The 14,602-nt window shown below is 34.1% G+C and overlaps 1 protein-coding gene across 7 annotated transcripts in view; it reads left to right on the top strand.

The window, feature by feature from the left end:
• The window catches only part of Cwf19l2 (CWF19 like cell cycle control factor 2), a 268,444-nt gene that overhangs the window by 37,088 nt on the left and 216,754 nt on the right, over positions 1–14,602 (top strand). For all 7 annotated transcript variants that reach the window (XR_015451556.1, XM_087212140.1, XM_087212141.1 and 4 more), the window contains exons 9-11: positions 1,845–1,935; positions 3,723–3,818; positions 11,289–11,402. Coding sequence is in view for 6 of the 7 variants with exons in the window: in XM_087212140.1 (XP_087068266.1) it covers positions 1,845–1,935; positions 3,723–3,818; positions 11,289–11,402 (301 nt within the window). In the remaining variant the exon portion in view is untranslated. The remainder of the gene's footprint in view (positions 1–1,844; positions 1,936–3,722; positions 3,819–11,288; positions 11,403–14,602) is intronic.

Below are 14,602 nucleotides of genomic sequence, written 5' to 3'. Positions count from 1 at the left end.
AGAAAGATGTGAAAATATATGATTTTAATTGTGGATTTGTCTATTTCTCATTGCACATCTGTCAGGTTTTGCTTCGTTTTGAAGCTCTATTATTAGTTACATAGACATTTAGGGTTTCATATATACTTTTGGTGAATTACTCTTTTTTCTTATGAAATGACCCTGTTTTTCCTTATTAATATTTTTTGGCTATGTACTGTAATTTATCTAATATAATAGTAGACATTTCAATTGTATTTTGTCAGTCAACATGCTGTATCTTTTTTCTGTTCTTTTATGTGTAACATGTTTATGTCTTTATAGTTACAGAATTTTTTTTATAGTTGACTTTTCCTTTTTTTATCCATCTGAAAATTCCTGCCCTTTAATTTAGGTATTTGGACCATTTATATGTAATGTTATTACTGATACACAGGTGGAGTCTTTCTTATCCAAAATGTTTTGGACCAGAAGTGTTTTGAGTTTTGAATATTTTCAGGTTTTGGAGTAATTGCATATACATAAGATACCTTGGGGATGGGACCTAAGTGTTATGATATATATTTTATGTTCATAACCCGAAAGTAATTTTATATGTTTTTAGTATGCTTGCATTTCAAGTGCAAGCTGTCATATGAGATCAAATTTGAAATTTTCCACTTCTAGCATCATGTCAGTGCTCAGAAAGTTTCAGATTTTGGAGCATTTCAGATTTCAGATTTTTTGATTAGGAATACTCAAGTTGTAATTAAGTTCAAATCTGTAATTTTGCTATTTTGGATACTAATACTAGGTATCACATATTTTTATCATGTATGGTGCTGGCATTTTTGGAATTTCTATAAATGTTTTTGCACTGGTTCTGGGGACATAATTAATTGGAAACCATTTGATCTTTTTGACTCTTGCTTTTAACATTTGTTAGGTGGACCTAGAGCAGCATTTAGTCTAGGGCTTATTATTTCCCACTATTGAAGCAACACCCTGGATACTCTACTCAGTACTTTTTGAATTATGGGGTTTCATAGCCTGGCTGATGGAACCGGGCACTATTCCCAGGAGTGCTGAATACTGTTCCTCTAATCCTTTGGAATAGTTCTTTCCCTGACTATAGTTGCTTTCTTCCTGAATACTCAAGGGGAATCCTTTGGGATTCTCTCACTCTGATACTCTGTTCAATGAGCTGTAACTGCCTTGGAATTCTTGAAGTCCTAGCTATTTCTCTTTTATTCAGAAATCCTTCAAGCTCTGCCTGAGTTCAGAACCTCTATGTTCTGTGGCCTTAAATCCTTTTTAGGGCAGTAAGCTGGGGGAGTGTGACCTTGCCTGGAAATTTCTCTTTTCTTTTGTGAGGCTTCTGTAGTATAGGCCAGATATTCTTCGTTTTAAGTTAATGTGTCTGATTAATTCTGGGCTGACTTTGCAAAAGGACACGTGATCATTGCTTTTATTCTTTGAATGTGGCTAAACATATCTTCAGATTATAGTTTCTTAGATTATCACTTTGAGAAGAGATACCCAAGATACATAGAATTGTGGCCTGATTCTGGTGTTTTTGCTTTAGAATGAGGATGGAATAATTAAATGATAAAGAATAGTTGATTTTTATATTATTTATCTCCTTGTTCCTGGGACTTGGTCAGTTATTATTATAATTGCCATAGGTCATAATGGCTCTGTAATAGAACCTTGAAGTATTGATGGATTTATGGTAGAACATGGAGTCCAATTTTTACATATGAGAATCTTGATCTCTTTTTGGTGCTGAATGTTTTATTGAGGTCATTTAAGATGAAATTTGAGCCTTGATGTTGTTACTTGCACCTGTATTTCACATGCTCTTGATCTTTCCTGTTCCAACTTAGTCCAGAGGATGAGTCCATCCATGTCCTGAGTGTTGATGAGAAGAACAAGTTGGGAGCCAAGATTATTAAGGCAGAGATGATGGGGAATATGGTAAGGCTCTTTATATGTTGTTCTTTTGGAGAATAATGATTAAATATTTAACTTCTTATAAGTAATTTTGGAAGTACCTCAATAGTGTGGATATGGCACACTTTGAAAATAATTGCCATTTGTTAATACTTTAAATGTTTGAGTATTTCTTTAAATGTTAGAATAATGTCTTCTAAATAAATATCTCCTTTGTCAGATTTTTGAAATTTATGATCCAAGAGAATTACATGCTTTAATTTTTATTGTTTCTGTTGACTTTTTCTGTGTTAATTTATGGAACATATTTGAAGGAATTAAAGATGTTCCTGTTTGACATTTTTAGTTATTTATTAATGCTTCTTACTTTCTGAAAATAATTTACTTAACAACCTAAAAATGAGCTCTTAAGAAAATATGATTGATTCATTTATTCAACCATTTAAGATGATGTTTGTGCTTGATACTGTATTAGACATTATATTTGGATTCATACATTCAATTCTTATAATAATGTTTAAGACTGATTTACCTCAGATTGAATAGAAATAGGGATGATTGGTTAAGTGCTACTTTTATTTATTTATTCATTCATTATATTTTTATATGCCTGTTATACTGTCATGTTGAATTGCTCATGATAGTAAAAGCTAGATAGCTTTCCATGCTATGATACCATAGAGCCACTTATGGTCATATTTATGTATAGTTAACTCAAACTGAGCGATCTTTCATTAAACTTATGTTTTTGTATGCTATCAGTATAGTACTCTTTAGTAGAACAAAAGGTAGCCAATAAGATATTTCTGTTTTTATTAGTTTTTATGTCTATTAGATTAGTAGCAGGCATGTCTTGCATATGCTGCTCTATATGAATCTGGTCCTTGGTAACACTTTAGCTCAGATCAGAAATTGCTGAGAGAGATAAACCAAGAGCAACACCACCAATTGCAAGAAAGTAAGGTTAAGAGGTAAACCAGCAACAATAGCAATAGCAAGAAAATAAAGCTTGAGTTTTGGAAGCATAAAAGAATTAGTTAAAATAGTACAAGAGAGGTCACCTAGTAGGAAACTCTTAGATTAAAAAATGTGTTCATGGAGCCATTGTAGTGGAACATGCTATGCTATATCATATAAATTTATTTATTTTATTACTTTGTGGTTTATTGCTTTTTAAATTTTCCCTCAGTTTTTTTGAAACAAGGTTTCGCAATGTAGCCCACACTGGCCTTGAACTCATTATGTAGTGCCTAGGCAGCCCTCGAATTCATGATGATTCTCCTGCCTCAACTTTCCAAGTGTTGGGATTACAGGCATATGCCTCCATGCCTAGTTTGTTTATTGCTTTATATGTCATTTGTTCTATATGAATTCCTATAGATTTTCTAGAGTCAAAATGAAATATACTCAAAATTTTTTTCTAAATTACTTATCAACAATAAAGAAAATCATATGTTAAATCTTGTGATGGCTTCCTTCTCACAAATAATTGAAATTTTAAGTATTGGGTGTTTACACTATATAAGAATTATAAAAATATTCTTGAGGTTATGTTTCCTCCATCTCCTTGTCTTCCTCAAAATATATGACCTTGAAATGATTTACCTTCAGATGCCACAGATATTTGAAGTGTTTGTAACTGAGATTAATTTCATTAAAACATAATATGTACTGAGCTCTGTGTTGGTGATTGAAGTTAGTTGATGGTGATATGGTTTTTTTGTTATACTGTTTTCTTTTTATTGTGTGAATTTATAATATTCTGTAATGGAGAATTAAATAGCATGTCACACTTACTTTTCTATTTGAAGGAACTGGCTGTAAAACTTAAAGCCCAACTTGAAAAGGCTAATAAATTAAAAGAAACTGTAACACAGATATCATCAAAAACAACAGGAGCAGAAGAGGTATGTAATAAATGTTTAATGCAGGCATATAATTACCTTGTGTAATAGTATTACTTTGCAGTGGCAATATTTTAATGTGAGTAGTGTCTGTGTCTGTGTTTGTGTTCTGTTAGTGAACAAAACATAAAATCATTTGCCTGCATGGAACTTTCATTTGAGTAGGGATGAAAAACAATAAAGGGAGAAAATAACTAAATAAATGATACAGTATATTAAAAAGTTATATATTCCATGGGAGCGTAGTGGGGATCTTGAGTATTTTGGGGTCCACAGCTAATTCTCACCGGAAAAAGTGACATTGCTGCAAAGACTTAAAGTAAGTGAAGGAGTGCAACTCTGGGTATCTGAGTGAAGAGTGTTCTAGGCATAGGGAATAAAGAATTTAAAGGCTCAAAGATGGGAATTTGATGTATAGAAAGAAGAGCATGACCAGTGCTGCTGACATGGAATGAATGAGAGAGAGAAAGGAAAGCCTTAGGGTTAGAGACTACTAGGGCCCAGATCATGTTAAACTTTAGAAGTCATCAAAGAAAAAGGGCAGAAGCTGGAGTTTTGTAGGTTTTTAAGATAATGTAGATGGTGAGTTTGACCAAGATAGTAGCTAGGGAGATGGTTAGGAAAGATTACGTTTTGTACATGTATAAATATTTTCTATATATATTTTGAAGGGGGAGCTGACCTGATTTTTATGGTGGGTTAGATGAGGGTGGTGGATGATGGGTAACGAGATTAAGAGAGGTGGTAGAGAGGACTTCAGGGTCTTTAGCTTGAGTAGCTAAAAGTGTAGCATGGCCATATTGATTTGTGAAAGAAAGGAAGTGTGGTTTTGAGGTGAAGATAGAAGTCTGTTCTGGATGTATTGAATTTGAGTGTTTTTTAGATGAACCTAGGCTGGAGATAAAAATTTGGGAGTTATAAGCATATGGATGGTATTTAAATTTATGATAGTGTATAAAGTCGTCATGAGCATATATGTAGATAGAAGTTGAAGGACTGAGTTGGATGCAGTACAGTATTGAGAGGTTAGATAAATGAACACATTCACTTGTCACCCTTTAAAAAGTCATTATCACAGTTTTGTAGGTCAGGAGACTGAAGCTGGCACAGAGAGTTAAGTAACTTGTCCAGATATAAAGCTAGTAAATATTTAAACTCATGAAATACTTATGTTTCCATGTTGCCTCTTTGGTGCAAAAAGATAGTCAATGGCCAGTTTTGAGAATCAGGTTTGAGATAAAATCAGATTTATAACTGAATTTAAAGGACTTCTTAAAGATTAATTTATGTAACTTGCTGTCAGCATGAAATTGAGTTCCATAGTTTTCTTCAGGCTGAGATCATTAGTGACCTAGATAATAATATAATTAGTATGTTTATGAAATTAGCTTTTTAAACTTAAGTTGGGATAACTAAAGTTTTTAAAAAGTGAATAATTAAAAATTTCTTGTACAGATGAAATTGACAATGAGAAATTACAAGCAGTTTAAAAAGTAAGGGAGTAGCCAGGTGTGATGGCGCACACCTGTAATCCCAACATTCTGGGAGGTTGAGGCAGGAGAATCACAAGTTCAAGCCCAGTCTGGTCAATTATTGACTTGGTGAGACCTTTTCTCTGAAATAATGAAAGGGCTGGGAATGTGGCTTAGTGCAGATGTAGCTCAGGCCCTGGCCTCTATTCCCAGCATCACTTAAAAAAAAAGGTAGGGGCACAAGTAAAGGAAGATGTTTAAAAGTAGGTATACTCTTCAGTCTGTCTTCCACACTTTCTGCCCAATTAATTTTTGTAGCAGTGCTTGGCCCTTGAGTTCATAATAATTTTATACTTTGTCTTTTTTTTTTTTTTTTTTTTGGTACCGGGGATCGAACTCGGGTCCTTAGCTTGAGAGTTAGGCGGTGGAACCACTGAGCTAAATCCCCAGCCCAATTTTATACTTTGAAACTTTCTTTGGTTTCATAGGGCTAACTATATTAAATACCAGACCTTCCTGAAGGATAGCACTCCATGGTATAGCTGCATTTTCCAGCACTACCTTGAAAGCTATTTTACTCATAACCTACATGTCTCTTTTGACATTTACTATTTGTGACAGATATTACCCTAATGAGGCTTATCCATTTCTCAGTGTTTGTCTTTACTTTCTTTGTGAAGCCTTTTTATCCAGTCTTAATAGTTGCAACTTTTCCCTCTTTTGAAACTTCTTTTGAAATACTTTAAAAAATTTTTTTGAGGAGCTAAGTTTGAACCCAGTTCCTCATGCATTCTAGGCAAGTGCTTTACCATGGAACTAAACCCCCAGTTCCCCCTTTTGTTTTTCATTTCATTTCACTTTTCTTTTCTTTTTTTTCTTTTCATTTTTTTCCTTTTCCTGTTCTTTCTTCTTCCCTCCTCCTTCTCCCCCTCTTCTGCTTCTCCCACTCTCCTCCTCCTTCCCTCTCCCTTTCCTTCTTCTTTTTCTTTTTTGTGGTGCTAGAGATGAACCCAGGGTCTCCCACATGCTAGATAAGCACTCCTGTTACAGAGCTACATCCACAGCCCTGAAGACTGTTTTTTTAAAGAACAATTTTACGTTCACAGCAAAATTGAGCTTGAAGGTATTTCAGCTCAATAGTGATTTCCCATATACCCTTGCTTCTCCATGTGAATATTCTTTCCCCTTATCAACACCTCCCCCCAGAGGTACATTTGTTACATTTGACAAACTTTGACACATAATAGTGACCCAAAGTCTACAGCTTACATTAGTGTCTTCTCTTTTGTTTTGTTTTTTTTGATACCGGGGTTTGAACTCAGGACCTTGCACTTGCGAGGCAGGCAGCGGAATCACTGAGCTAAATCCCCAGCCCATTAGTGTCTTCTCTTGCTGTTATACATTCTGTAAGTTTGGACGAATGTGTATTGACATGTATGCACCACTATAATATCATATAGAGTGTTTTTACTGCCTTAAAAACTCTCTCTCTTCATTCCATCCTACCCCTTAAATTCTGACAGCCACTGATCTTTTTATCATCTCCATAGTTTTGACTTTTCCAGAGTGTCATGATTGGAGTCAGTGTTACAGTAGGTAGCCTTTTCAGATTGGCTTCTTTCACTTAGTGATGTGCATTTAAGGTTATTTCATGTCTTTTCATGGTTTGATACACTCATTTTTTTTTAGTTCTGAATAATATTCTATAGTCTGTAAGTGCCGCAGGTTTTTTTTTTGTCCCATTCATCTACTGAAGGACAACTCATTAGTACTGACTGAACTGCTGTTGTACAGTGAAAGCAGCCATAGATGCTACATAAATGAATAGATGTGGCTATTGCTAATAAAACCTTGTGGACACTAGAATTAGAATTGTAAAATATTTTGTCACAAAATATTCTTTTGATTTCACTCCAAAATGTAAACACACATGGGCTAAATAAAAACAAATAGCCGGTTGCATTTGGCCTGTGGGCCACAACTTGCTAACTCTGATGTAGATTCTTAAACAAACCCCATATTCTGTATTAATGTGATAGTTTATTGGAAACTCAATATTTTTGATCTCCTTGATATTTCTGTATTGTGTACTCAAATACAAAAACAGTATAATTTGTATTGGCAGGCTTGAGGAACAGAAAGAAAAGTGAGTAGATGAAGAAAATAGAGTAGTACGTTGGTTCATGAACTTGATTCTTTCCACAATTCTGGTTGCAAATCGAGTTGGACAAGCACTGAATCAAATTCAATGGTTATGTTCAATGTTGACCTTATAGGGAAATTGAATTTGGTTCTCATCCAGTTTGGTTTGCAACCAGAATCGTAGAAATTGAGTTCATGAACAGAGGCACCACTGTAAAGGGGAAAGTGGGTTAGCCTTGAGAGTATAATTAATCTCTATGAAGCACTGGTTTGTTAATTTCACTTATTAAGCATTTATTGAGTACCTGTTGTTGTTTGATGCTGTCGTGGCCCTCATACACATAGTGGTGTACAGCCTGGTCTTTGTCCTTGGAAGGTGAGAAAAGTGATTAAGTTTAAATATCTGTTGGGTTCAGTGGAAATTTAGAATGACGAGACCCTGAGGTGTATTTTGCTAGTAAATACATTTCTTTATTATTGTAAAAGCAACAGTGCACTTGTGAGAGAAAATTATTTAATTTCTCATAAATGTTGTAAATACTAATAGGGAAAGTACATCTCTGCATAGCAAATTGATTTTGTAACTATGTAAGGTGTTTTGTTTTTCCTCTCTTCCTTAAAATAATCTATGATTTACATTCTCCAGAGAGCTATTTTATGGCTCATGAATGAATGGTTCATGAATATTTTGAAATTTGTTAATAAAAGGGTTCATATGAAATGTTTATAATAAAACACTCTATTTTAATGCTTTCAGAATATGAAGTCATAGCACAAACTGCAATTGTGGAGAATAATTTAAAAATCTGGGGCATTTAGCATTCATTTAAAAATGGAAAGATTTTTATAGATTCTTTCTAGGTGTGTCAAAGAAAAAAGAAATTAGTAGATCACATGGATGATGGAAATGTTTGCTTATTTTCATTTCTATCTTTTGTTTTAAAGCCAAGTAGATAGAAATGCACTCTGTCTTGGGTATCCAAAGTGGAACAACTTCAGGTCTTTTGTAACAATAGACCTACAGAAAAGAAAATAGACAAAGGTGAAAAGAGCCACTTAAAAGGGAAAAAAGTGAGTTTTCTTTGGGAGTATATTAATCTGTTTGAGGCAGTAGTTTTAAAATTCCATTTATCAAGTGTTCATTGAGTACCCCCTATTTGACATTGTGTTAGTCCATATAGCTATCAGGTAGAGTGTAGCTTGGTCTTTGGCCAGGAATAAGTGGCAAAGGTAAAAAATTGTAAGTAGATTCATAGTTACTGAAAAGATTATGATCTAGCAATATAAATGTGCCTAAAATTACTTGGTAGCAGCATTGTCTGTGGCTATATGCTTCATTTCATAGTTGAGCAGCGAGGACAGTGCTTCTTGACTGTGATGTAGCATCAGGGGATATATGAGTGTGTGTGTGTGTGTGTGTGTGTGTGTTTGGAACATATGTATGTTTAAAGTTTTCTAGTTCTTCATGGACTAGTAGTTGTATAAAATACAATAGAAATGAATTACAGAAAAATGAAATAAAGACGTTTTATTTAGATTGAATCCATATAAAATTGCTCTATATGATCTCTGTAAGTGTTTATAAACTGTTTCTGTACTTACTTCATCTTGGATTAGTACACATATTTCATGGTTGGTAATTCATGGACTTGCATTGGTCTGTGGCCATACTTGGTATGGTATTGATTTCCTATATGATATATGGTCCCTGTAGGTTTTTAAGTAAAGAATGGTGTGGTTGTGCTTAACACAGTTAGGTTTTTGGCACAACTAGTGCTAATTAAGTTTCAGCCAAAGATTGGAAACCAAGAAATAGTGGAATCATCAGCACTTGAAGGGTAGCTATAAATAGAGGAGAAAGTGAAGGTAAGTATCTTTATATTGATAATTCATGTAGGGAGTAATTTCCCCACTAACCTATAAACTTCTTGAAGGCAAGGACTATCCTTTTTTGGTCACTAGCAGAAGATAGGCACTTAAAATATTTGGTGAATGAATGAGTGAATGAATGGATGCATGCATCAGAGAGGTAAAGGCATAAGAAGAGTTTCAAGCTGAAGAATATGATAAACAATCAATAATTTAGTAATTATTTGTTAGATTTAGTAATTTGAAATTCCTTAGGGAGAACAGGTTTAACTGAAAAAGTAGCCAGATTACAATGTGTTGCCCATCTTTATTAGCTGGTAAGGGAATGAATAGAGATTTTTTAAAGATAGGGTCTTTATATGTATTCCAGGCTAGTTTTGAACTCACTAGGCTGACCTTGAACCCATGATAATCCTGCCTCAGCCTCCCAAGTGCTGGGATTACAGGTGCGCACCACCACGTTCTAGTAGAGATTCTTTAAAATATAACATTTTGGGGGGCCAGGGATTTAGCTCAGTGGTTTTGTCGCCTGCCTCACAAGTGCAAGGTCCCGAGTTCGATCCCTGGTACAAAAATATATATATATATATTTTATATATATATATAATTTCAGGTTGGGGATTTGGTTCAGTGGCACTGTGCCTGCCTTGCCAAGCGCATGGTCCTGAGTTTGATCCCTGGTAACCCCCCCAAATATATAAAACATTTCATTAATTAACAGTAATAAATTCACATTCAAAAAGAAAAGTAGTGATGAGTGCCAGGGGTCGTGATAGGTGCCTGTAGTCCTAGCACTTTTGGGTGCCTGAGGTAGGAGGATTGCAAGTTTGAGCCCAGCCTGGACAACTTAGCAACTCTGAGGCCCTATCTGAAAATAAAAAATAAAAAGAGGGCTGGGAATGTAGCTCAGTGTAAATTCCTTGGGTTTAATTCTTACTACTGCAAGGAAAAACAACAAGGACAACAACAACAACAAAACAAAGCAGTGATAAATAATCGTCACTACTCATTTAGTATTATGTAAAAAAAAAAAGTATATTCCTATACGATCAATACTAGAAATCTGTTTTTTTCTTCTATTTACACAGGGAAACTAAATCTATTAAGTGGAATTGAAATTGATTTTTATCTTTAGTTTTAATTTGAAAAGAAAATTGAAATGTGAATAATTTGCTTGGTTTTATTTATAATTGATTTTTATTTATTTCCTAATAATATCTACTTATTTTTTATGAGAATCTTACCAGTAATATTTCATTTTCAACATAGAACAACGTTTGTTCAGTGTTGTGCAAGACATGTATTTGGCTAAAATTTTGTAGGAAGGAATGATTATGATTTTAAAGTATGTGGAATATAGCTTTTTTGGAGTGAGAGAAATTAAAAGTGTTTGAAGACTGTTAGGAGGTAGTGTTTAGTATCATGAGAATAGCTAAATTAGCAAGTATTTTTGTCATTTAGTTGCTTTGTTTCTTATACTCAAGTTTTAGGGCCAGAGATTTAGCTCAGTGGTGCCACACCTGCCTCGCAAGTGCAAGGTCCTGAGTTCTATCCCCAGTACCAGAAAAAAACAAAAGAATACCCCCAAAACCAAAAAACATATCATTAAGTTTTAATACAGTCTTTGAGAAACATCCATTAAACATGACATCTGTTGTATAAATGATGGCTGCTGTTGTACATTGCCAGGTAGACTATTAGTACTTTGTTATTTTTTTAATAGTGTTTGGATGAAAACTTTATTTGAAGTTTCCTTCTGTGAGTGGTATTTTTATTTTTTTAAAAAAGCTTTGGGTATTATCTCTATCCTTTTCCTGAAAAGATTATGGTCACTTTATTGTATAGTGGATAATGAAAATCCAAAAAATTTAAGATAATCCATAATATGATGTGACAGCTAGAATCTTTCTTATACTTTTTGTGTAATTAAATATAAGTATTCAACATTCTTCAAAATTACTTCAAAAGTTATCTCTAAATCTTTTTATAGAATGTAGACCAGCAGGAAGTGATCCTTGTCAGAACAGATGAGTCTGGAAGAGTGTGGCCTGTGAACACAACACAACCTCTGGAATCAAAAACAGGAAGTAGGAAGAGACACAGGGTATGTTTAACATGTTTTTGTTTATTAATTCAGGATTTCTTTTTCCTGTGGAGCTTTATTGTGCTAGATTAAAAACTATTTTCAGAAATAACAGCTTTTTAGTATGGTAAATTATGTTAGATGGTAGTTAATTCTTACTACTTTTATTCTTCATTGTGTCCCTTTGCCTTTTGTACACAATGGAATATAATTCAAACTTTTTTTCAAGAAATTATGAACATTGGGTTTTTTTATTCCCTTTTCCCTCCCTGCCCCCCTCCCTCCATATCTAGGTCACCTTCCCCCATTTTCATTATTATCGTTATTATTTAGTTCACGTTTACAGCATATGATTACCTTCATTGAGGGTAATTGGTAGATGTACATAACACATCTTAATCTCTTTTTATGTCAATACTAGGAATATATTTTTTCTTCCATTTATGCAGAGGAACTCATCTCTATTAAATAGAATTGAAATTGATTTTTTATATTTGATTCTAATTTGAGAGGAAAATTAAAATGTGAATAAGTTGTTTGGTCTTGTTTACAGTTGATTTTTATTTATTCCCTAATAATTCTTTACTTCTCCTCTTGGTCCTCTTCCTATTTGCGTAAGATCTATCTCCCTTTTTCTTTTTTATCTTTTATTTTGCTCTTTATTTGTACTTTGGATTACTCAAATGAGAGAAACCATATGGTATATAAGTCTGTGTGCCTGATTTATTTCACTTAACATTGTATTTTCAAGATGTATCGATTTTCCTACAAATATAGCTGAGTAGTATCCCATTACATACAAATAGCACATTTTATCTGCTTCCAAGATTTAGCTATTCATATAAATGAAATAAATTAACATATATTAAAATATTTGGGGAAGTATTTGAACTTCTCCCTGCTTGCTGTTTATCTGTTTATTTCTTCAATTTTGCTCTTACTTCTTTGTATGTGCATATATATATATTATGTTGTTCATATAAGAGAAGTCATGCATTATTTAAGCATGTGTGTCTGACTTTTTGTTGAAAAGAAAGTTTTGTGTTATTATCTGTTTGTTTCTTCTTTGTAAGAATCCTTTTGGTCCAAGTCTTATACTCAAAGTAACTACTTTGAAGATAATGATACACAGTGTATTATTTTGTTAGAAAATTTTGTTTTAGTTTTCATAAAATAAAAAAAGATTTAGCTGTTATGAATTGTGCTGCTGTGAACATGGGTATGGATGTATTACTGTAATATGATGTGTTTAATTATTTTGGAAAGATATCTAGAAGGGGACTAGCTGGGTTGAGTGGAACAGAATTTTTAGTTTTTTGTGAAATTTCCATACCTATTTTCCGAATGGTTGCACTAATTTACATTCCCGCCAACAATGTAACAACATTCCTTTTCCACCATAGCCATACCAGCATTTGTTATTATTTGATTTCTTGATGATTGCCATTCTTTCTGGAGTAAGATGGCATCTCAGTGTTGTTTGAGTTTACGTTTTTCTATTGGCCAGTGAAATTGAACATTCTTACATGTATTTATTGGCCATTTGTGTTTCTTCTGAGAAGTGTCTGTTCATTTGTCTATCTCTTGACTAGGTCTTCTATTTTTTTTTTTTTTTTGGTACCAGGGATCGAACTCAGGACCTTGCAGTTGAGAGGCAGGCGCCAGAACCACTGAGCAAAATCCCCGGCCCTCTAGGTCTTCTATTTTGGAGGATCTAATTTTTTTGAGCTCTTTATATATTCTAGAGATCAGTCTTCTGTTTGAGGTGTAGCTAGCACAAATATTTTTCCCTTTCTTTAGGTTGTCTCTTCAGTTTGTTGGTTGTTTCTTTTGCTGTACAGAAGGTTTTTAATTTGATATCCCACTTGTTGATTCTTGTTGTTATTTCTTGTGCAATTGGAGTTTTGTTTAGAAAGTCTTTGGCTACGTCTAAGACTTCAAAAATTTTTACGTATTTTATCTTCCAGTAGGTTAAGAGTTTCTGTTTTAATATCTTTGACTCATTTTGGTTTTAGTTTAGTATACAAAGAGAGGTATGGGTCAAGCTTCAATCTTCTGCATGGATAGAGGTAGCAGGTTTTCCCAGCACCATTTGATAAATAGGCTAACTTGCCTCCAATGTATGTTTTTGACTCATTTGGCAAAGATCAAACAACTGACTGTGTCTGCATCCTGTGTTCTATTCCATCAATCCACCTGTCTGATTTGGAGCCAGGAAGTGATTGAAGTTGTGACATATGAGATTTGAACTAGTGAAGAAAGTAGCACTGTTGGGGAAAATTGTGAGACTTTGATTCCAAATATCTCAAAGAAATTGAAGGCCAAAATTTATTTGGATAAGGAAATGTGAGAGCAGCATTGAGGAAATTTGATGTGGGAGGAAATAAATAGTACTTTTCTAGTACATACCTGGATATAGAACCAACTGAGAGGAGAACTTGGGATTGAATTAGATGGGGATCAGAATATCAGCTTTTGTTTCTGATAAAGCTGTATGTAGAATAAGGGTTTAATAGTTAGATGTGGGTATCTTACCAATTCCAGTTACTATAACAGAATACCATGGACGGGGTGGTCTAAACAATATAAATTTATTTCTTACAGTTCTGCAGACTGGGAAGTCCAGATCAGGGCAAGTATATAGTGAGGTCATGCTTTTTGGTTTGTTGGTAGTGGTTTTCTCATTTTATCCTCACGTGTCAGAGAAGAAGGGTGGTGAAGGGGAGGGAGTGGAGGAACTGGCTCTCTCATGTCTTTTTATAGGGGTGTAAATCTCATTCATGAAGGCTGTACCTTTATGACCTGATTACCTCCTCCAAAGATCCCCTCCTAATACCCTCACTTTGAGATTTCAATATGTGGGTTTTTAGGGGCTAGGGTTCAAACATTGTCCAAATTAAATCCATAGCAGTGGGTTTGCTAATACTGAAACCATTTTTGATGTACTTATCCCATCACTGGAATTTTAACTACAAGAAAGAGAAGAGCAGAGAAGAGAGAAGAAGAGATAGTGTTAATTTGATCTTCTCAACAAAATTTAGATCAGTAATGTCGTGCTTTCATCCCTAGAGAAGAGGAGAGTAAATGGACCGAGGAAGTAGGGAGTGTAATTCTACTGGAAATTCTTTGACCTAGAAGCAGGGAGCAACTGGAAGGCAATGTTGGTATAAATGGTGGGAATTTTACATTTATGAGGAGATTTATAGGTAGTGCATTAAAAA

This window comes from Heterocephalus glaber, unplaced genomic scaffold (genome assembly GCF_053883595.1).
Source record: "Heterocephalus glaber isolate CG9 unplaced genomic scaffold, H.glaber_assembly_v1.0 deba00001429, whole genome shotgun sequence".
Lineage (NCBI taxonomy): Eukaryota > Metazoa > Chordata > Mammalia > Rodentia > Bathyergidae > Heterocephalus > Heterocephalus glaber.
This window is presented reverse-complemented; position numbering and strand designations above follow the sequence as displayed.